At 41.7% G+C, this 25,122-nt stretch overlaps 2 protein-coding genes across 2 annotated transcripts in view; both read left to right on the top strand.

Moving 5' to 3' along the window:
• Positions 1-25,122, top strand: part of LOC308096048 (peroxisomal ATPase PEX1-like) — a 643,221-nt gene that overhangs the window by 560,289 nt on the left and 57,810 nt on the right. The window lies entirely within an intron of this gene.
• LOC308095744 (uncharacterized protein) lies at positions 15,375-18,967 on the top strand. The gene is made up of 3 exons (XM_080442783.1): positions 15,375-15,750; positions 16,340-16,417; positions 16,936-18,967. The coding sequence occupies exons 1-3, from the start codon at positions 15,705-15,707 to the stop codon at positions 18,102-18,104; spliced, it is 1,293 nt and encodes a 430-aa protein (XP_080298909.1). The 5' UTR covers positions 15,375-15,704; the 3' UTR covers positions 18,105-18,967.

Genomic DNA, 25,122 nt, shown 5'->3' with positions numbered 1-25,122 from the left:
AAGGTTAGAACAGTGCCCCAACAGTTTCATTGTGGGCATGAGATCTATTTAGCCACTGTCTTTTCATCTTTTTATAGACCCCTAATTCAAATAATGCAAAGAGAATAAGTTAATAGTTTAATATGTATAATTATGAAAAAAGTGTAACGCACATCAAACAATAATAAAAACATTATTTATGATTAACATACTGATGATTGCACTTGACTTGATAGTTTTAGCATGGTTTTGGGCTAATGGTTGAAATTTCAGTTCCTTAGTTTATTTATTTTTCTCAGTTCTCTGTCTGCTGGAAATGTCTAGTCAAATGACGTGTGGTTTGTCCGTAAGTTCTCTTTCTTCACCATCACGTGCAGTTCTTGCCAATGAGACAAATACTTACAGTAGAATAATGATGAGAGTGCTCTATCCACTTCCTTGTATCGTACACAAATACATATGGCTGAGATTTCAGTTCCTTTTTCTCAGTTTGAGAGCATAAATGGTCCCACGGGCCCAATCCGGGATTGTTTTGAATGTATAACCGTAAATTAGTCACACGTCTGGTGACGTGAGGTTAAGCGCTGCCTGGAGCCTGCCTGCCTGGCCTGACAGACAGGCCAGGCAGGCCAATCAGACGGCAGGCCACCGGGAATTGTCCCGCCCCTCCCGGCGGCCAGTGTCAGTGAGGAACTGACATTAATACTTTCACTTGTGTTCACGCTGGTTAGTTGTATAGGAGTCAGTAATGTGTGAGGATTTGTATGAATTAGTTTTTCAAGTCTAAAGCGTATGCCAAGCAGTGAAAGGTAAGAGATTCTCTCAACATTTTTCAACCTTTAATAATGAAGATATCTGGCCGCAGAACCACTGTAGGTTTCAGGGTTTGTGAGCAGGAAACAACAGACGAGACGGTACAAACTGTTGGTTACTTGTGACCAATTGCAACAAAAGTAATCTCAATTCCCATGAAGAAGACTGCAGCTCACACACTATTTACAGATAAATGTGATGAAGTGGTAATTTGGCTATTTTTCTTCTACACAGGAGACATGGCAGGGGCCAGAGGTCATGGTAGGTCACAACACAGTTTTTTTATTTCCTGATTGATGAACCATGATCACCTGATATGAGGAGGGAGATATGTGGTTCACATTTCAAGCAGTAATATATATAAACATTATCATTCACAGACAGACCATGCAGCCAGAGCTTTGCTTAAATGTACTTCACTAAATCTTTACTGCTTTCAACACTGACAGTAAAGAAGAATAAACAACAACAACAAAAAAACACACCTCAAAACAGTGAAAATATATATTTATACAAGAATGTGTCTGTCTTTTTTCCACAAGACGTCATCTAGGTTGTTGACGTAATCCTCTTTTTCTCCTCTATTTCATATACAAGTGAGACTTTAGTGCTGAGTATTAATACTTTCTGTAGTGTAGTGTCTAATGGTAACAAAACTAGCTACTTACTACCAGTGATGGAAAAGTACTCTAATGTTTTACTTAAGTAAAAGTATCAAACTGTAGAAGTCCGGAATTCAGAATTTACTTGAGTAAAAGTTCAAAAGTATTGGTATCAAAATGTACTTAAAGTACCAAAAGTAAAAGTACTAAAATGTTAAAGGAGAAGACAACCACGCCTACTTTGGAGACCATTTGTAGGATTTGTGTACAACTTCGCCTCTAGTGGCTCCAATGGAGAATGTGTATCTTTCTATATTAACAATCTTTGTTACTACTAAACTACTAAAAAAGTGTTACTTCCTCTTGGGTGATAAAGTGAGATTCAGGACAAGGGGTGGGGCTTCACGTGAGCACGCTGTTATTGGTCAGTGGATTAACATGACCGGGACAAAATCTGTGTCATTAAATTTTTGAAAAATTGTGGAAAATCGTGGGTCTTTGAATATGTATTTTTTAAAGCTAACACTTGTAACTCAAATATTTGCTTTTGGGTATTTTACAAAATGTCTTCTAAATCTTAACAGTTTAAAAATAAACAAAAACGTATGTTGCTATAATATCAGTGGTTCTCAAACTTTTTTCATTTCAAGGACTTCCCAAAATTATATGTATTTGGCCTCTGACCCCCATCTGAATATATTTCAGGGACCACCCAGAAGCAAAGATATGAGTAAAAAATGTATATATATGTATATATTCAAAGATTTGCACACATTTTCAAGATCTTTAAAAAGAAAATAGCAGATCTACAAGCTCATAGCGCGGCACATGTGCCACGCTATGAGCTTGTAGATCTGATATTTTTGAATAGCCAAATAAATATTAAAATGACACAGATGCTTTCCCTTCCTGGTCTTAATGGGTTAAGATGCTGCTTGGCAATTAGACAAAAAAAACACAATGACTGTATATTGTTGTATGAAAAATATGCTGTGTGTGTGTGTGTGTGTGTGTGTGTGTGTGTGTGTGTGTGTGTGTGTGTGTGTGCGCGCGCGCGCGCGCATTTTCATCCTCTATGTGTACTCTAAGCCAATAATTAATTGCTGTAATTGGAGGTCATGTCATATAGTATCAAATCCCTTTGAAAGTTTTGGCAGGAAATGTGTCAAATATATCCACTTTTCCAAAACATTCCCTGTATGTGACAGGATGTCATTCATAGTAACAGGTTAAAAACAGTTAAAAACTGTTAAAAACAAACAGCATACAAGGCCGTAATACCACAGAAGATGTTCATTGTTGTTTCTTATTTATCAGTCTTATAGCCTGGGGGAGCAAAGTGTTCTTCAGTCTGCTTGTGCCAGCTTTGAGGCTTGTGTCTGTATTTAGGCCAGGTGTCAGATAAAAAGGCAGAAATCAAAGAGAGGTCAAATATAATAAATAAGAAAACACTGAGTTAAAGCTCCCATAACAAGTGTATTATAAGGGCAACGTTTTGACCATGTAGGTCTTCATTAGGCAAATGGATTAAATGAACACCCTAACGTCCACTAATATATCCTCCCTGTTGAGTCACAAACCTCGTATCTCTATACTTAAACTTTTTATGTTTTTTCATAAATCAATGCCCTACTTCATCATACTACAGTGTCACACAAAGGTAGCAAAACATTGCTGATCTACAAGCTCACAACGTGTGTGTGTGTGTGTGTGTGTGTGTGTGTGTGTGTGTGTGTGTGTGTGTGTGTGTGTGTGTGTGTGTGTGTGTGTGTGTGTGTGTGTGTGTGTGTGTGTGTGTGTGTGTGTGTGTGTGTGTGTGTGTGTGTGTGTGTGTGTTGGGGGGAGTCATTGTAAAGTGTTGGTTGCATCACTGCATGTCTACTTAATTATGGTTCTGTTTAAATGAACAGTAATTCTTTCTTCACTAACTGTGTCTTTTCTTCACTCCAGGTAACTTTAAACTCGTCACTGAAGGCTATGCTGTGGGTTGGAAAGGTCCTGTCACCCTCCCCTGTCAGCTCTCTCCTGAGACCAGCGCGTCTTCCATGACAATCAGGTGGTTTAAGGAGTCAGAGTGTATTTACCTTTATAAGAATGGTCAGGTGATAGAGGGGAGGGGCTACGAGGGCAGATTGACCCTGAACATCCAGGATCTGGAGGAAGGTGATGTGTCTCTGACACTGAGAGACTACAGACATACAGATAATGGAGTTTACATCTGTCAGGTCAAACATGGAGAACAGGAGGAGGAGATTGCTGTGGGATTAACATGTAAGTGACCTACTGTCACTGTGCATCATCATTAACCGTTATATTGTAGATGTCGGGTGGAAACCTTGTATGTCCAACACTGTTACTTTTGAGGAATTGAAAAAAAAGAACATGACTGTGTTCTAAAGGATGTAATGTAGTTATTATTTAGTCACAAGCTATTGTTAATACTCTTCATCAAATATATATAAAACCCCAAACTTAACCACTTTCACAATTTTATAAACTAGCAAAAATAGCCGATCTGCAAGGTTACAACCCGTCACGGTGCGACGCGTTGTGAGCTTGTAGATCGGCTATTTTTGCAATTGTTGTGTGACATTGTAGTATGATGCAGTAAGGCATTCAGTTACAAAATAACAAACGCACATATAAGTTAAAATACGGAGATACGGGTTTATAAGGTTTCTGCCCGACAGCAACGATTATATATATATAATTATTTAATCATGTTTATCTCTCCATGTATAAATTACGCTGTGCTTTCAAATAATGGCTATAAGTGTTTGCTGTAATCTAAGTCTTAATTATTTTCCATATAGTCACTTTCTGATAGCTTATTGGTCTTTCTGATTTGATTTGAGGCATTTTGATCATAAACATAATGATCACAGTGTGATTTGGCTCCAGTTCACACCTGATGATGACTTCATTGATGACAAGTCATCCAATCATATTAAAGGATACATTAAAGCTGCACTCTGTAACTTTACTGTCTTACCCGAGATTCAAACCCAGGTCACCTGCACAAGTGCTGACATTTTTACCACAGAGCTAATAGAGCATGTCTTCTTGGAAAGAAGTAGAATTTTGACCTTCATGCAGTACCACTTGTCTACCAGTAGGTCAGACCTTACCATTTCTCAACAGAAGAGCAGGGAGACCAAATACAACCACCACCATTGTGGTTATAACCACCAGTTATATTGTATTAACATACTCTACCATACAGATTGGTCAAAATATCATTTTATTCACCAATAAAGTTACATAGTGTAGCTTACAGGTCTACATGGCAGAACATAGATTCAGCTCAGAATGTAACCATGTATCCTACAATAATGTGATCATGTTAATCTCTCATGTATGTTTGTATGACACTGTGCTATAGGATCTTCTAGACCCAGTTAAATGGTAGTTAGACTCACAAATGATCATCAAATAAAACATATTCTAATTATTGTAGCCACAAACTATAAATAAAGTGTTAAAGACAAATGCATACACACAACCTCAGGAACAAGAACACATATTTTCTTGGACTCATTACGTCCCACTCACATCACTCTGTGTGTCAGAGCAGTTTCTGATGTGGTCTGACATGTGATTACATTCCAATCATCACAATCCATCCTATGTGTTTACATATTACACTAACATGTGCTCTCCCTTAACCCTTTAAGACCGGGAATGCATTTGTGTCACTTTCAGATTTATTTGGCTGTTAAAAATGTGCAGATATACAAGCTCATAGCGCGGCACCGAGTGCCGCGCTATGAGCTTGTAGATCAGCAATTTATATATATATATATATATATATATATATATATATATATATATATATATATATATATATATATATATATGTGTTGTTTTTTTGTGAAAATGTGTGCAAATCTTTGAATATATGTTTTTTAAAGCGAACATTATTATCCCAAATCTTTGAACGTATGTTGCTAAAATATCAGTGTTAACCAAACTTTTTCATGTCAAGGACCCCCAAAATTATATGTATTTGGCCGTGGACCCCCACCTCAAAATATTTTGTTCCAGGGACCCCCAGAAGTTGTAACAGAGTTAAAAATGTTCGCTTAAAAAAATAACATATTCAAGATTTTTCAAAAATAGCAGATCTACAAGCTCATAGCCCGGGACTCGGTGCCGCGCTATGAGCTTTTATATCTGCTATTTTTGAATAGCCAAAGAAATCTTAAAATGACACGGATGCGTTCCCGGTCTTAAAGGGTTAACATATACAGATACAGAATGCATGTTAATACCAGATATAAATGATGGCATACTGAGGAAGATTAAATGAATGAATCAGAAGATTATTATGGAGGATAAACTTGATTCCTGAGTAGTGTGGAGGTGAACGTTTTGTGCAAACATTAAAAATATGACAAGTTGGTGTCCACAAGGCTGGTTAATAATAAATGGCATGGACTGCAGAAACAGTTGACGTGAATAGCAAATAATCTTGACATCAGACAATAGATTGATTCAAGTACTCAACACTTTCTTTTTACTATTAAACTGATCATTTTACTATAAACCAATCTGTCATAGCAGATGAAAATGTTTCACTCTTAATATATACTATAGTGTAGAATTGTATTTCTAAGCTGACATTTAGTCACTTCATAAATGAAATTAGAATGTTGTAATTAGAATGCTGAATCATTATGATTAATGAAGCAAGCTATTTGTAAAATAATTGAGATAGTAGATTAATTTAACCCATTCTATTATTGTATTCCATATTTCAGGTTCCTTAAAGGAGCATTTCACCCCTGGAAGAAGTTTTCGGTCTTTTAATGAAGTTTAGGAGTCAAGAAACAAGATCCTGGTTTTTTTTTTGTGAATAATCTGTGTTTTTAGATATCTAGTAATCTTCGCATTCTTCGTGACGTTATTTGCGTCATGAGAGATATGTCTCATTCCTTTCCGCACTACATGTTGTCTTGACGCGTCTCAGTCAGACCAGCTCCAAACGACAGCCCCCGTAACACTTTGTTCAACCTTCTTTCGCCACTCGGCCACTCCCATTAGCTGTGGCCAGCGGGCAACCCCCCTTGCAGAGTGAGGCATTACTTTACCTGAGTTATCTTCTGATAGTTGTACTTGAATGTTGACATGAAATAATAATCCTGTGTAGTGTTTCATAAGCGCAAGCTTGAAAAAAAAAATACAGCGTGGAGTGGCAGCGCTGGTAAACAAACACCGTCACGCAAGGCTAGGATCATAATACCAAGGATGTGACAGTGATGTCAATACTATGCGACACGGAAGTGAAACTGCATAAAGGTACTGAGGATTTGTCAGTGATATGACATCACTAACGAATCCTTGGACATATATGTAACTAGATGAACGTGTGCTAGGACAGCCAGTGTTGCCAGATATTGTGAGAGAAATAAGCAGCCAGGTCTATGAAAACAAGCCCAAAAGAAAAATAACTATGCCAAGAGCACTTTACCTAGACATGGGATATTATATATTTGAAAATTGCTGATCTACAAGCTCACAACGCTTCGCAACCCATTGTGAGCTTGTAGATCTGCTATTTACAAAAAAATCTTGAGGGGGAAAAAGTCCAAAATGTGGATTCTTTTTTATTTTTTTTGCAAAATATTTTTATTTGCTTTTCAAAATGTGGAATATTTTTGACACATATTTGTTAGGGGCTCCCTGCCACAAATTATAATTTCAGATGGGGGTCTGTGGAAAAATACATGAACATGTTTGAGAACCACTGGTTTCAACAACAATCAAAACATTTGGAAACAAGCCCAAATATCAACTACATTTTAGAAAGAAGCCGCTTATAATAAGCAGACATGGCAACACTGGCATGCTGTTTGGACGTTATTGTTGGAGATCACACCCACATGCGACCTCCCCTGCCACAAGGAGGTGCAGTGCACCAAAGCATTATGGTCATTGTAGTAATGCAGCAGTCCAGTCAAACCCTAGTCAAACTCACAGATTTCATAATTTTTCTGGCCATAGGTTGCAAATTTTAAATTGCGCTACTGTTATCTACTACAAATACTATTACCATTGAGTGATTGCAGTTTCTTCCAGGGGTGAAATGCTCCTTTAACAATGTGTTAATTATTAGTAATCTTTCTGTTTGTGAAATATCAGTTTTCTAACCATTGCAACCATGTGTTTTTTCTTTACATGAATGATGAATGTGAACGTGAACTAGATGGAAGTGAGTATTAAAGCAATTCTACTTCATGTCCTCCAATATGTTTTCAGATTGACATCAAGTTTTCACCATAGCAGAATACAAACTGAAGGAGTCTTAACCAATGAAACCCTCTATACTTAGTGAAACAGACCTGAGTTAACTCTGTACTTGGACCACTTTTCCCCTCTATACCAAATATCTTCATAAAAAAAAGCAGATGTACAAACTCACATCGTTAATTATCATTAACCATGATATTGTAGATGTCAGGTGGAAACCTTGTATGTCCAAAACTGTTACTTTTCAGGAAATGGAAAAAAAAGAACATGACTGTGTTCTAAAGGATCTAATGTAGTTATTATTTAGTCACAAGCTATTGTTAATACTCTTCATCAAATATTTATAAAACCCCAAACTTAACCACTTTCACAATTTTTTTAACTAGCAAGAATAGCCGATCTGCAAGCTCACAACGCGCCACGGTGCGACTCGTGAGCTTGTAGATCGGCTATTTTTGCAATTGTTGTGTGACATTGTAGTATGATGCAGTAAGGCATTCAGTTGCGAAATAACAAACAAACATAAAAGTTAAATTACGGAGATACAAGGTTTCTGCCCGACAGCAACGATATGTATATATAATTATGTAATCATGTTTAACCCATCACGATCCATCCTATGTGTTTACATATTGCACTAACATGTTTTCTCCCGTAACCCATTAAGACCGGGAACGCATCCGTGTCACTTTCAGATTTCTTTGGCTATTCAAAAATAGCAGATATACAAGTTCATAGCACGGCACCGAGTGCTGCGCTTTGAGCTTGTAGATCTGCCATTTTTTGGGAAAATGTGTGCAAATCTTTGAATATATATGTTTTTAAAGCAAACATTTTTATCTCAAATCTTTGAACGTATGTTGCTATAATATAAGTGGTTCCCCAACTTTTTCATGTCAAGGACCACCCAAAATGATATGTATTTGGCCGTGGACCCCCACCTCAAAATATTTTGTTCCAGGGACCCCCAGAAGTTGTGACAGAGTTAAAAATGTTCGCTTAAAAAAAATACATATTCAAAGATTTGCACAAATGTTCAAACGTTTTTCAAAAATAGCAGATCTACAAGCTCATAGCGCGGCACTCGGTGCCGCGCTATGAGCTTGTAGATCTGCTATTTTTGAATAGCCAAATCAATCTTAAAATGACAGAGATGCGTTCCCGGTCTTAAAGGGTTAACATATACAGATACAGAATGCATGTTAATACCAGATATAAATGATGGCATACTGAGGAAGGTTAAATGAATGAATCAGAAGATTATTATGGAGGATAAACTTGATTCCTGAGTAGTGTGGAAGTGAACGTTTTGTGCAAACATTAAAAATATGACAAGTTGATGCCCACAAGGCTGGTTAATAATTAATGGCATGGACTGCAGAAACAGTTGACGTGAATAGCAAATAATATTGACATCAGACAATAGATTGATTCAAGTAATGAACACTTTATTTTTACTATGAAACTGATCATTTTACTATAAACCAATCTGTCATAGCAGATGAAAATGTTTCACTCTTAATATATACTATAATGTAGAATTGTAACTCTAAGCTGACATTTAGTCACTTCACAAAAGAAATTAGAATGTTGTAATTAGAATGCTGAATCATTATGATTAATGAAGCAAGTTATTACTTTGTAAAATAATTGAGATAGTCGATTAATTTAACCAATTCTATCGCATTCCATATTTCAGGTTCCTTAACAATTTGCTAATTATTAATAATCTTTCTGTTTGTGAAGTATCAGTTTTCTAACCATTCCAACCATGTGTTTTCTCTTTTCATGTGAACGTGAACTAGTGTTTGGTGAGTATTAAATCAATTCTACTTCATGGCCTCCAACATGTTTTCACCATAGCAGAATACAAACATAGGAGTCTTAACCAATGAAACCCTCTATACTTAGTGAAACAGACCTGAGTTAACTCTGTACTTGGAGCACTTTTCCCCTCTATACCAAATATCTTCATTAAAAATAGCCGATGTACAAACTCACATCGTTAATTATCATTAAGGTGATATTGTAGCTGTCAGGTGGAAACCTTGTATGTCCAAAACTGTTACTTTTCAGGAAATGAAAAAAAAAGAACATGACTGTGTTCTAAAGGATCTAATGTAGTTATTATTTAGTCACAAGCTATTGTTAATACTCTTCATCAAATATTTATGTAACCCCAAACTTAACCACTTTTAATTTTTTTTTAATTTGCAAGAATAGCTGATCTGCAAGCTCACAACGTGTCACGGTGCGACACGTTGTGAGCTTGTAGATCGGCTATATTTGCAATTGTTGTGTGACATTGAAGCATGATGCAGTAAGGCATTCAGTTACGAAATAACAAACAAATAGAATAGTTCAAATACGGAGATACAAGGTTTCTGCCTGACAGCAACGATATGTATATATGTCACAGGGAAATTGGCATTCCAGGGAAATTGAAAGTGGAGCGCTCTCTTGTAGGCGCGGGGCTTCGGCGCGAGGCGGGGCTTTTCGAAACAGGGTTTTTTACGCGAGGCTCGCGAGGAGGAGGAGGAGGCGCGAGGCGGGGCTTTGATACGAGGCGGCGCGAGGAGGAGGAGGAGACGCGAAGCGGGGCTTTGATACAAGGCGGCGCCAGGAGGAGGAGGAGGAGGAGACGGGGCTTTGATGCGAGGCCGACCTGGCTTTTGTTGTTCCCCCCCACATAGCAACCAGGCAGGAAGCTACGCTAGGGGAACGCTGAACACGCGTTCACACGCACACGTGATAATAGTTATTGTCCATGACGGAGGCGCGCCGACTCAGCAGAGCTTGAGGCCGAGGAGGCGCGCCCTCGGGCCTCCAGGCGCGAGTGCCCGCGCCGACCGGCCGAAGGTCTGCTAGTCGAATCAGTGCCGTCCGAGTTGTGAACCGATAGGGGGAGAATAGATCTTTTCATGGGTTACAGTCTATGGTTACTATCCAGTGTCCACGACGACACACATGTGTGCGTGTGCGCGTGTGCATGTGTGCGCATGCACACGCGTGCGCACACATGCTTATGATACAAGCATGTGTGCACCTGATGATGACTTCATTAATGACAAGTCATCCAATCATATTAAAGGATACATTAAAGCTGCACTCTGTAACTTTCGTGTCTTACCTGAGATTTGAACCCAGGTCACCTGCACAAGTGCTGCATGCGCTCATACCGCAGCACTCTGTGCCGCGCTATGAGCTTGTATATCTGCTATCTTTTAATAGCCAAAGAAATCTTAAAATGACACAGATGCGTTTCTGGTCTTAAAGGGTTAACATATACAGATACAGAATGCATGTTAATACCAGATATAAATGATGGCATACTGAGGAAGATTAAATGAATGAATCAGAAGATTATTATGGAGGATAAACTTGATTCCTGAGTAGTGTGGAGGTGAACGTTTTGTGCAAACATAAAAAATATGACAAGTTGGTGTCCACAAGGCTGGTTAATAATAAATGGCATGGACTGCAGAAACAGTTGACATGAATAGTAAATCATCTTGACATCAGACAATATATTGATTCAAGTACTGAACACTTTTTTTCCCCAACTGATCATTTTACTACAAACCAATCTGTCATAGCAGATGAAAATGTTTCACTCTTAATATATACTATAGTGTAGAATTGTATCTCTAAGCTGACATTTAGTCACTTCAAAAATTAAATTAGAATGTTGTAATTAGAATGCTGAATCATTGATTAATGAAGCAAGATATTACTTTGTAAAATAATTGAGATAGTCGATTAATTTAACCCATTCTATTATTGCATTCCATAGTTCAGTTTCCTTAATAATTTGCTAATTATTAGTAATCTTTATGTTTGTGAAGTATCAGTTTTCTAACCATTCAAACCATGTGTTTTCTCTTTTCATGAATGATGAATGTGAACGTGAACTAGCGTTGAGTGAGTATTAAATCAATTCTACTTCATGGCCTCCAATATGTTTTCAGATCAAGTTTTCACCATAGCAGAATACAAACTGAAGGAGTCTTAACCAATGAAACCCTCTATACTTAGTGAAACAGTGCTGAGTTTTCTCTATACTTGGACCACTCTATACCAAATATCTAATATTCTTATTCCAGGTTATTTAGCAATTTATAAGAAAACACTCGGTCATCTTAATGTATAAAATATCAGTTTTCTAAACACATGTTTTTCTTTTTCTTTTCATGCATTATGAATATGAAGCTTGGGGTGAGTATCAAACATATTCTACTTCATGTTCTCTGATGTGTTTTCAGATTAATATCACGTTCTCACAATCATAAACACAAATTGAATGGATCTAATAAGTCTTCACAGTGAATGACTGTGTATTTTACATTGCTTGATGTTTCAAGCCTAACTTTTTATTACAAGGATGGTCATTTGCTTATATGAATACAAATATGACCTTTTCTGTCAAATCCCAAGAGTTATTATTAAGGTCATGAGCTTCCCAAATCACCTCTTGTACTAATGTTTGCAGTTTTAATACAAAATAAATATTTTTTTCATAATTATTTATGTAAAATATAAATGACTTCAACAACTATTGCATTATTGGTCTGTATCATAGTAATACTATTCTATAACAGTGACTGACAGTCAGTCTCATATCAATGAGCAGCTCTAGTTATGTTGCTGGTAAACTGAGAAACAGGTGGTGTCAGTTCAGCAAAAGCTAAGGTATGGCAAGGTTAGGGTTGCCAACTCCCAGAGATGATAATAATGGACACCTATCCTGGGCGCACGGCAGATTTTCTTTTTTGGGGGGGGGGGTCAAAACCCCTGAAATGCATAGAAAACTATTCATTATACCTATAACACAATACAATAGGTCTTACATCTGCATTAGGCTACTATTCATGATTTTCTTATTAAATAAATTGGAGCCAAGGTATGGCACCTGTCATACCTTGCCATACCCAATTGACGTCCCTGGGTTGAAGTGTAACCACTCTCACTGTCCACGCTTTATATTTCACTTATTTTTAATATTAAACATGTTTTGACTGAGACAAAATCTAAACTTTAACAATAATGATTTGACTCACAATTAGAAGACTTTTTATCATCTTAACAGAGGAAGGTTTTACTATACATACTGTAGAAAACCATGTTGGGGATTCACTGTACACTGGTGTGGGAGGAGAGGTGCAGTAGGGGGTGTGGTTTGCAAATTAGCATTATCCAGCAATTTTGGTGTCAACAAGGTCAAATATTTGTCCAGCGAAACTGCATTATCATGACTCACACAGAATATTGAAGGCATATATCCATATAGGTTTCTCCTTCATAAAGGTTTTACTGATTGGTCAACTAGATAGATTATTACACCATATGACAGTCTCTCTTTGGCTCATCGCCAGACATCACTAACCCCAAGCTAATTTTATGTTACATCAGTTTGCTCTTGGGAGAAATGTCTCTTCTTCCATAACACTGTGTAAATGCACAATGCACTGTAATAAAAAGTGATCATTTGATTGACCATGATTGAATCCACCTGCAACACAACCATAGACAATATTCAGCGTAATCCAACCCATCTCACCACTGCACCAGATATGAACCCTTCCCTGGTTCTGACAATTCAAAAAGTCTGTTGCCACGCCCCACTTGCCACACCATTGACCATCTAACCCGCTCTGCATAAGTTCTGCTTCTGAAATTGGGTTCTCTAAAAACTGTCTTTATTCTGCAGAAATAGTAGACATTTGTATCTGGATGAAAGGAACCACGTAGGTGTTATAGTCAGGTTAGTTAGATGTATCTGATGTATCTGACCTGATACAAAGTTGAGAATCAAGGCCAATGGGATCTGGATCCCATTGGTTAAATGGTCCTGCAAGAGAGAGTTCAAAGGGCACAGGCGTGATCAGATATCACAACAGTCTTCTATGAAGTCGTTGTTATCTAACAGAACAGTGTGCAAGAAAAAAAAATCACAGCCACTCCCCCAGTGTGAATAAACAGTGCTTTTCGGCCCTAATTTTGAATACCTTCGCGGAGATACATGCTGCTGGCTATGCCTTTGGTGTTTACTGTACTGTGGTACAAAGCCACAGGGGAGAGCTGATGTTAACTTCTGTCTGGACAGTGTCTCTCTCTGAATGTTTGTGGAGATGACTGATGTATCCTTAGTTACACCTATAGCCAGGGACATGCTGGCCACTGGGAAATTCGGGAATATTCCAGAACGGCCGCGCCATTTACGGGCCGCCAGACGGCCGGTTTTTAATTAAAAAAAATGTTTGCTCCCGTTTTAGGATTATTACGGTAATTTCCGGGTCGCGCGGCCCAATTATTAGTTACGTTACTGTTGGGCTGGGACGTTTTTCACCAGTCGCGTAATTTACATAGGGTTGCTGGGTTAAAACGCCACCCCCCCCGTTGACAAAACCAACTCCCCCCCCCCCCCCCCCCCAGCACGGTCCCAGCACGCCCCTGCCTATAGCTCTGAGTCCAATTAGTTTGACTCAGGCAGGTATGGCTGCTTAGATCAGTCATTCCCCATCCTACAATTAGATGTAAGTTAACATTGTGGCACTTCTGTATTTATTGATTTAGTTGAGTTATCTTGAACTCTCAGCTCAGGACCCATGGGAGGAGAGTGACATAATTATTCACACAAATCAGTAATTCAGCTTATATTTACATAATAATAATGTATATAATACTATAATATAATAATATTTACAATAGGTATACAAAGTCTGTTTTTATCTGATGTGTTCAGATTCTTGCATGCCTTTTCTTCTTCATGTACATGTATTCAAGACTGACGTTGATTGAATGTTAAATGTATTTATTATCCAGTCAGTATAACATGATGAAGAGTTGTTATTAAAACACAGTTTAACTCTTTTTATGTAGATGAAGCAGCTAAAGCTAAAGCTGAAGCTAAAGCTTACCTCAGCAAGGAGACAGCAGAGCAGAAGAATAGAAGACTGAATTCAGCTCATGTGTTTGGTAAGTAGGATAACAATAGACTTAACGAAAACTATACATTCAACTTTATTATACTGTACATTTATCAATGAAACAATTACACACACACACACACACACACACACACACACACACACACACACACACACACACACACACACAGTGAGTTTTTAGATCTGATATTTTCAGTGCACGACACCGGCGTGCGATTAAGTTTAAATTCTAACCCCTAAACTTATCCTCTAAATGTCTAATCCTAACCTTTAACCCAACCTATAATCTTTTCCTAATTGTAAGCCTTTTCTCTAAAAATCTTTTCTAACCATAAAATAACCATTTCTCTTGTGAGGACCTGGAAAATGGTCCTCACAATTTATATTTATCATACTATACTAGTGGGGATGTTTTGCCCTCACAAGTAGAGTAATACACGCACGCACGCACGCACGCACGCACGCACGCACGCACGCACGCACGCACGCACGCACGCACGCACGCACGCACGCACACACACACACACACACACATACACACATACACACATACACACATACACACATACACACACACACACACACACACACACACACACGTTACAATGTCTGTGGTTCATCTAAACGTATATGTTCTGTAGATCTGCAGGTCATACGGACAGAACTGGAGGAAAGTAAGAAACTACTGACAAGAAAAGACCAAGAATTGGATGAAAGTAATAACCTATTGACAAAAAAAGGCCAAGAATTGGATGAAAGTAATAAACTACTGACAAAAAAAGGCCAAGAATTGGATGAAAGTAATAAACTACTGACAGAAAAAGGCCAAGAATTGGATGAAAGTAATAAACTACTGACACAAAATGGCCAAGAATTGGATGAAAGTAATAAACTACTGACAAAAAAAGGCCAAGAATTGGATGAAAGTAATAAACTACTGACACAGAATGGCCAAGAATTGGATGACAGTAATAAACTACTGACAAAAAAAGGCCAAGAATTGGATGAAAGTAATAAACTACTGACAGAAAAAGGCCAAGAATTGGATGAAAGTAATAAACTACTGTCAGAAAGAGACCAAGAATTGAATCAGAAAGATGAAGAGCTGAAGACGATGAAAAAGCAATGGGATGATGTCATCACTGAAAACAAACAGCTTGGTGAGAAATATATATATATATTTATAATAGTAAAAAAACGTGTCGTCACCACAGGGGGGGCGTGGCATAGTAGCTGCAGACATACTGGTGGGGGTCAATGTTAAGTCAACCTGTTAATACCCCACCAAGTTGTCCGCGCTACCAAATGACACTTGTTGACACCCTCTTCAGGATTTTTTGCTACGCACTATAGCAAGTTTAGTCAGACCTTAAGACTGTTAATAATAATAATAATAATAATGAATTGCATTTTTATAGCGCTTTTCCAAGTGCTCAAAGCGCTTTACAATGGTTCATTCATTCATACAGGTGGGGGACATTGGGAGTGTGGGGGTGTTAAGGGTGTAAACACATGAACATTACCAGTAAAGCTTAACACAAAAGAAAAGAAGGTAAGTGTGAATAGTCAAACAGTGCAAGTCTTTCCATTTGATGTCAGAACCACACCATAGGATATCCTCATGACATCACAGATTAGAGCATATATATGTGCAGATTTTGTGGCTATAGAACATGGCTAAAGCTCTTTCACTCTACTCTGTATTTAATCCACCTGGACTGTTTGATTGATGTCTGTGTTGTGTTGCAGTGGGTGGAGAGACCACAGATGAAGACTCCTCTCTACCAGTGAGGAAGAGGAGACTCAGTAAGGATCTAGCTCCAGATAGTGAGTCTATGCTGCTTTTACGAATAGTCTAGCAAGGAACATTATACAGTATGTGTTAATCTAAAAACATTAAAGTCAATTAGTGCACAAGGTTTAAATATAGTGAATAAAGAAAAATATATAACCTTGATGTATGGAGTTAAGAGACGGTGGAATATGTCTACAGTCTCTTGCTATTTGTTCACATTTTCTCTTCCAATTTTGTCATTGACAATTCTCAAATGTGCTTTGTGTTCCCTGTTGCTGCCAAGTCCCCCACTGTTGGTCTGGTGGTGTAGACTGCCATGTGTTTCCTCTGACAAGAAATTTCCACCAACCGCTTCTTTACTAATTACTTGATTGATTCATTTATAGTACGATACAATTAATAAACATGCTAGTGACCTTCATATATATATATATATATATATATATATATATATATATATATATATATATATATATATATATATAATCAATGTTATTATTACACAATTATACCACAAATAATAAAACCAACCCCCAATTTTGTCTTCAAGGTTCTTCCACGACTCAGCAAATTCTGCCAAAGATAAAGATCCAGGAAGCAGAGAAATATCTGATGATTATGAGGACAGAGTTTGTTAATAGAGTCTCAGTGCCCATCCTGAATTCCCTAATGGATGAACTTTTCGCTAAGAAAGTAATCAAAGATCAAGAAATGGAGTCAGTCAGAGTGAAATTAGAAAAGTTCGAAAAAGCACGGGGAATTATTGACATGGTGAGCAACAAGGGAAAGAAGGCAAGTTCAGAAATGATTGACATCCTCCAACAGCTGGACTCTAACCTTAGTGAACACCTGCATGAATATTACAGCAACTACCAGGAGGCAGAAGCCCAGGCCGAAAAGACGATTCAGAAGAACAGTGTAGATAGGAAACACAAGGAAGAGCAGGAGATGAGGGAGAGGTTTGAGAAGGAGCTTGAGGAATCTTGGAGGGAGAAAGAGGAAACCATCCAAAAGCTTAAGGTAAAGATCAGTGAGCTTAAGTATAAACTGGCTAAACTGAAGAAACAAATGAGGGAGGAGAGGGATGAAGAGAAGAAAAGAGAACTGGAAGAAGAGCTGAGGCAGATGAAGGGAAAACTGGAGAAGTGTAAAGAGGAGAGAGAGAACGAGAAGAGAGAGATGGAGGAGAGACACAGACAGGAAATAGAGGAGATGAGAGAGATCTATGAAGGAGACAGGAGGGTGAAAGCAGAGATGATTAAGATAATCCTGCCTGAGTTATTCAGCAACATCATGACCTTAAAGAGAAATATGCAGAGAAAGTTTGAGAGACAACCGGAGGAGAAGAACAGAGAGATGAAAGAGAAGATGCAGAGAGAGTTTGAGAGACAACTAGAGGAGAAGAACAGAGAGATGAAAGAGAAGATGCAGAGAGAGTTTGAGAGACAACTGGAGGAGAAGAACAGAGAGATGAAAGAGAAGATGCAGAGAGAGTTTGAGAGACAACCGGAGGAGAAGAACAGAGAGATGAAAGAGAAGATGCAGAGAGAGTTTGAGAGACAACTAGAGGAGAAGAACAGAGAGATGAAAGAGAAGATGCAGAGAGAGTTTGAGAGACAACTGGAGGAGAAGAACAGAGAGATGAAAGAGGAAAGACACAAACTTTGTTCAGTGTTGAAGGAAGAGATGCTGAACTTACTGGAAAAGTTTGGGAGATAGGGAGAGGAGAGTCATGGTGGATGAGATGTTGTTCAGAAATGAACTACAAGATATCTTATTGGTAACATGAGTATAACGTGTAACATAATAAGTTGTACATATTATGTGGAACTTGTTAAAATAAATAATGTAATTCATGGGTTCACTTATTAACACCTGGGTAAGTCTTTTAATATAGTGGTGTTAATCTCTGTACAGTTAATCAGCACATATAGAATAGCTCTAATTAGCAACGCTCACCTGTACCTTTCTTTGCTAAATCTTAAATTAAACCCCAGGAATCATGCATTAAGTTAAACAATATTTATTCGAATTTCAAATGTAAATAGCTTCTGTATTGGCTAATTCGTAATGATGATGATGATGATTAATCTTTACTTGTCATATGAAAACATATGTTTAGTTATAATCAGGGACAACTTGGCAGATTTACAGTAAGATAAAGTGTGATATCCATTGTCTTTCAGGAAGATCAGAACTCATAGTAATTAAGGATGTAAAGATCACTGGTCACACGTCACATGACCAGAAAAACTATGATTTATTCATTTATAACTGCTGTCTGATGCTCAGCAGAAACGCACTGGTCTCAGATCAGCATTAATACACTTCTTTATTCATTTATAACTGCCGTCTGATACTTAGCAGAAAGGAGGGAAGGAGGGCATTGTAGAGACTTAAAATAATCCATCCATACATCACTTTAGAGCCATGACTGGATCTGTTTAATATTGAGGGAATTTTGCTTCTGCTTTTTCTTTTCTTTTTTCCCCCTTTGTGTGTGTGTAAATATGACATTGCACATATTATAATAAGATTAGTTTAGTTTGTTCTAATAAAGTTGTTTTTATCTGCTCTGTAAAGCGACTTTGAGTACCCAAAAAAGCGCTATATAAATCGTATGTATTATTATTACTTTAGAAGAAGAGATCATATTGTAATGTGAAGTTATGTCATATCACCTGAAAGAGAGGTGGACTCTGTGATTTGGAAAACAAAGGTTTTGCCTTTACTTTGTACAGATGACATGAAGATTGATGCAATGTTATTAGTTGCCATGCAGTACCTGTCTTTAACATTACACCACATATAACATATAATAAATACATCTACATGGACCGTTTGCCTCATGTTGCTTTGTAACTGTCTTAGTATTACTGTAGAAACTAAACACATTCAGCACGTATTAGAAGAACACTATCAGTCACCAGAACCAAGGACGTGTGTTTTCATTGAATCTATTATAGTTACAATGAAGCTTCAACTTACAATGGCTTTGTATGGGAAGTTAAGAATGAATATCTAATATCTAAATACCAGTGGTGTAAAGTAGCTAAGTACATTTACTCAAGTACTGTACTTAAGTACAATTTTGAGGTATTTTTACTTTACTGGAGTATTTCCAATTGTCAGTACTTATACTCCACTACATATCAAGAGGCAAATATTGTACTTTTACTCCACTACAATTATTTGAAAACTTTAGTTATTATTTAGTTCCTCCTTAAGTTGCTTACTTATGGGATATCATCACCCTCTAGCGATGCACAGAGCACAACACATGAACTCCCGGTTACAATTTCCATTGGCTAGGGTTCTGTGACGCAAAACCGGAAGCCGGTTGGGGTATAAAGCCCCCTGCGTCACTAGGTTCGTCCTCTTCCTTCACTCTGCAAACAGCGAAGTGCACGAGCCCTGAAGCAACAACTAGCAACCACGACGAAACTCTTCGAATCCCAGCTGATCCCAGAGCGAGGGCACCCAGTGCCACTCTACGGGCGATTCGTAATTCAAGTTTCTTTTTATTCGGTTAGAACGTTCCCGCATTACTTAAATCTTTTCTATCCTCAAGTTTTCTACCACGAGGCAAGTTTTCGAAGCTACGCTGTTAGCCAGGCTAGTAGGCCGCTTAAGCTAACAGCTAACGCTAGGCTAGTGCTAGCTAGCCTTTTGTTTGTTTCGACCTTGTGTTAAAACAAGAGGAACAGATGGAGGCGCCTCATGTCTGCGGCCTAGTGGGCTGCGGCCTACCTGTAGCCGCGGACGATCGTCACCGTCTGTGCATCCTGTGCCTGGGGCCCAACCACGCGTGGCTCGCCCTCAACAGCCCGGGGGACGAGGACGCATGCAAGGCCTGTGATGACTTCACCGTTCATCAACTGGAGCATCGCCTCAAGAGAGCCAGAGGGCTGGCGTCCTCCAGCAGCAGCGCTCACCCCGACGCTAGCCTCGCCATGGGCTTCACGGCGTCGGCGGTGAGCGCAGGCCTAGGGTCCACGGGCCCACCGTGAGATGCTGCCCCGAGTTCCAGCGGTGCCAGGAGGAAGGTCCGGCGCGAGGCTGCCCCTGGGGCGTTACCCTCGTTGCCGGACCGAGCCACGCCAGTCGAGGCCAGTGGGCCGCAAATCGACTGCTGCGCTTCGTTCTCTCCCCCCATCTCTCTCCCCGCCTGGGGCGACACGCCGACACCGGACGGTAACATCGGCTCAGACGGAGAGGACTTCGGGGGAGATGGCGCCTTCCACGACGGCGGCGAGGAGGAGGAGCTCACCTCCTACCGAGCACAGGAGGCACCGATGTCCAGTCCGGACCCTCCTGTGCCTGCAGCGGCGAGGGCGGAGGCTCCTAGCCGGGCGAAGGAGTCCCTCGAGCCCGTCTCTGCTGTGCTGAAAAGGGCGATCTCCAGATGTGGCCTGGAGCAGCCTATGGAGGCAGTAAAGGTGTCCGTCGGGGCCCCCATCCCGGGGTTCCAAGGCCTGGCACCCCTCATCCCCCGACAGGTCGCTTCCAAACTCCTGCCCGAGGCGGATGGAGTCCGAGGGGCCCTACATTACTCTTGGCAGAGAGGGAGGAAGGAACCGGAGAGGCTAGGCCTCGCGTTGAAGATTCTGTCCGGCACGGACCTGGGGGTCTCAGGCCTCCCTCCTATGGACCCTACCCTGGCGAGTACCATTGAGCGGGCGAGGAGCGGGTCCTGAAGATGTGCCAGGGGAACAGGCCTGTATTCGCCGAGCGCTCTAGAAGGGAGCACACCGCGGCCCTGAACACTCTGTACAAAGCCTCGGGCTCAGCTGCAGAGGCATTCAACACGGTGTCGCTTCTACAGGGGTCCGCCGTAAGACGGCGTAAGACTGAAGGAGCTGATGGCGAAACCCCTGATGGAGACGAAGCCCGCGTCGGTGGTCCACGACGAGTGGGTGCGACAGAGCTAGACAGACTGGTACAGATCGCAATCCTCTGCACATGCCAAGGGCTAATGTGAACAGGCCGGGCCATGGCCCTCACTGCGGACCTGGAGAGGGTCAAATGGCTGGACCTCGCCGCGGAGACGAAGGCAGTCGTGTCTACGGGACTTATTGCACTTCCACTCCGGGCCCACAACCTGTTTGACACCACCGCTGATCTGCTAGGCAGAACGCAGGCGGAGGAGCAACAGGAGGCGGCCGCAGGTCCCCTTGCCACCGCCGCCCCCTCTACGGCTGGGCCGCACCAGCAAGGGGCCACGGGTGGGACACGTCCCGCTGGACGGAGGCGAGGTTCGTCCAGGACCTCCTCCACGAGAACCAGCTCCTGGGAGCGTCCCTATGGTTCTCTGGGGACGATGGACGTAAGGCGCAGGGACACCCAACCCCCCCCCCCCTGTGTCGACTACGCTCCACCGTCAGGACAGCGGGACTAGCCGCAGGGGGAGGGATAAGTGACAGTCTTCGGCTGATCCCGTCACGGCCACTTGGCCGGCATCATGCGGGGTCAGCTCCCCACTTGGGGAACAGAACTGGCGCTCTTCTTGCCCCACCGGACAGAGCCACGGGCGGCTCCGCGGGTACACATAGACTAAAAGAGACGCTAAAGACAATGAACAAGGTTCAGTCTCCACGGTGTCCTTTGTGTCAAAAATGTCTGTGTCAAATGTGCATCCTGTGTGTGGAATAAATCTATTGCCAAAATCACAAATGCTCATTTCTTCTCATGCGAATGATCGAGGCGGATCGTACCCCGAAGCAAATGGGGTGCCCTGTCCTCAAATCTCTGCCATGAGCCCTCAGTGTTCGGTTTGCGCCTTGGGCAGCATTCCGAGCACTGTAGGGACAACCCCTGTGCGTGCCATGAACATGATGAATCAAGTGCAGGTAGTACCACCTATTGCTATGAATCAAATGTCGCTAAAGTGTTGTTTTCAAAGTGTGTAACAGGGCCCCTTTGTGAATGGAACTTTTCTAACTGCGTCACGACAGTTCCTTCTTCCGTCCGGCAGATGGCAGAAAAGCGCCTCTGTAGGACGGTTGAAGGACAAACTGGCGGCCTCCCTCAACCTCCCCAAAATGGCGGACGAGGAGAGGCGGGAGCTTACATTCCTGAGGGCTCCGGTGTTACACCATCGAGACTGCACAAAAGGGCCGCCCCCGTCGACCTCCCTGAGATGGCGGACGACAAGAGGTGGAAGCTGACAGGCCAGAGGACCCCGTTGTTACCCCATCGACACTCCCCAGGTGGGACGAAAGTATCGGTCCGGGTAACGGCAACACCGATGAAGGGTTCCGCTGTCGGGTTGCCCGGAGTGACAACGCCTCCTGTTCCTATGGAAACAGGCACGTCCTCCGAGGCAGTGACGTCATCGCGTCCTTTGCAGGGACCGATGCTACCGATGCTGCCCCTTGTGGACGCCTTCCCAATGATCAGGGCGATCGGACCGGAAGCGTCACAAGTTTCCTTGGAAACGGGCAAGCGCTCTGTGGAGCAGGTGACGTTAGTGGCCCCCACCAACCCCACGAACCCTCTAGCTCGTTGCCTGGCGCGATGGAAAACTTGCAAACCAAACCCCTGGGTGCTACGCACGGTCCAGAGGGGGTATAGGTTGCAATTCTCCAGCAAACCTCCGTTGACAGACGATGTTATTTTCTCTCGAGCGTAAGGCCAAGCCGCCAAGACACTGAGAGAAGAGGTTTTGTCACTACTGAGCACTACAGAGAATTATCCCCGGATCAGAGCCGGTTGGGCTTCTATTCGGAATATTTCCTGGTGAAAAAGAAAGGGGGGGGGCGTAAGACCTATTCTGAACCTGAAAGGTTTAAATAGATTTCTGAAGGACGCCGTAGGTCGAATGCTGACAACAGCCACGTTGTTACACTCGATACGACAGGGGGATTGGTGGACGAGTATAGACCTCAAGGATGCCTATTTTCACGTCCCAATCTACCCCTCGCACCGGAAGTTCCTGCGCTTTGGCTTCGAAGGCAAAGTGTACTAATACACAGTGCTCCCGTTCGGCATGTCACTGAGCCCTCGGATCTTCGTGAAATGCACGGACGCGGCTATTGCTCCGCTGCGCCAACAGGGTCTCCGTCTGGCGACGTACATAGATGACTGGCTGTTGGCAGCGGGGTCGAGGGAGGAGGTGGCGCGGCACACGGAGTTGGCCATTGCGCATTGCACGAGGATTGGTCTCTCATCCCCCAGGTTGCGAACCTGATCTGGGCCCGGTTCGGCCGGGCTCAAGTCGACTTGTTTGCATCCAGTGAGAACTCGAAGTGGCCACGGTTCTTCTCGATGGGTCACAAGGACTTCTCCTTGGGGGTGGACGCTTTGGCGCACGTCTGGCCAAACGTTCTGCTGTATGCCTTCCCGCCCTTGGAACTGATCCCTCCATCGTTGGAGAGAATCAGGGTTCAGGGCAGGACTGTGCTGCTGGTGGCTCCAGCATGGGGTGTGTGGAGATCGGAGATTACTCCTCTCCTCTGTAAGCGACACGTTGATAACAGCGACGTCGCGGGCAAACCGTTAAAATACCAGACTGCCACACCAAGGGGCTGTTTGGAATTTCCCACTATCTCTCTCCCATCCTGCTAAAGATAACGTAGATGACATCAAAAGATGAACCAGAAAGGAAGGGCAAATCTTGCGAGAAAGCAGACCTTGGAGATCATTCAGGCAGATGGCCGTCACCTCCACACCAGGAGGTGAAAAAGGCACAATGCCCCTTTGTGAACCACACACACACACACACACACACACACACACACACACACACACACACACACACACACAACAACCCCCCTCTCTCTCTCTCACTCTTTCTCCCTCTTTTTAGCGCATGGAAAATTATGTTTTCGCCACAAAAAAGACATTCTACACGTGACCTCATGGAGAGACATGTGGACAATAATGGACAATAATGTGAAAATGTATTACTATGCTGTATTTCCAGATGTATGCCTGGTGTGTAGAAGTGACCTGGTCATGAAGTGCACTGAAGGGTTTTGCTCCCCCCCCTGTGCCTCAGAGTCAGCAATCCCACAGCAGATAAGGAATTAACATAGAGAGGACTTGTAAACACTTCAAAGGAATCTTGGGGCATAAAGAGTCCCCAGGAACACTACTCTGTGCTCTTCAATACGGAACCACCGACGAGGAGGTCCAGACAGGACCTCCTGTTGGCTCAATGCCGCCAAGGGAAAAACCCTCCCTGGCTCTCCCATCACCAACCAACGACGAGGACACCCAAATCCCCGTCGCACGGAGGCCTACCACGGCCTCACTCTCGTCTCCCAGAGGCAGCGAGCACTGAAAGAGCATCAGTGCGCCCTTCTCCAAGAGGACATCGCCGCGGTCAACTCGGCGACCCGATCTCCGCCACCGTCGACGCTAACTCAGTCTGCCATTACACTGAGATTTCCGAACTCTCTTCTTCCACTCGCTAGAACAAGTGCCAAGTTGGGCTTTAAAGCGCGCCTGTGTATCTTTCTCCCGAATCCAGAGTCTCCGGACTCAGGCCCTATCCGGGTCTAAAGGTGTGTTGAACCATTTTGATTTGTGCATTAATCTTAAGGCGACGTTACTGTGTTTACAAGAGAATATCGGTTATAGTTGAGCATAGCTCAGAAGGTGTTACAATAATGCATTCCCAATGTGATTCCTTCTTTTCCTCCCTGTGACTTTTTCTCTCTCCTGTGTTTTTATCTCCCCACATTTAACTACATACACAACATAAGTTTCTGTTTCCCAAGTTTTGCTTTATAAA

This window comes from Gymnoscopelus braueri (assembly GCF_963280865.1).
Source record: "Gymnoscopelus braueri genome assembly, chromosome: 11".
NCBI lineage: Eukaryota > Metazoa > Chordata > Actinopteri > Myctophiformes > Myctophidae > Gymnoscopelus > Gymnoscopelus braueri.
Note: the sequence above shows the minus strand (reverse complement) of the source record. Positions and strands in the feature narration are given on the sequence as shown.

Coding starts and splice junctions, on each gene's coding strand:
- LOC308095744 (XM_080442783.1), top strand. CDS start 15,705: ATGAAAAAGCAATGGGATGATGTCATCACTGAAAACAAACAGCTTG. Junction 15,751..16,339: donor CACTGAAAACAAACAGCTTG/GTGAGAAATATA, acceptor GTTGTGTTGCAG/TGGGTGGAGAGACCACAGAT. Junction 16,418..16,935: donor TAAGGATCTAGCTCCAGATA/GTGAGTCTATGC, acceptor TTTGTCTTCAAG/GTTCTTCCACGACTCAGCAA.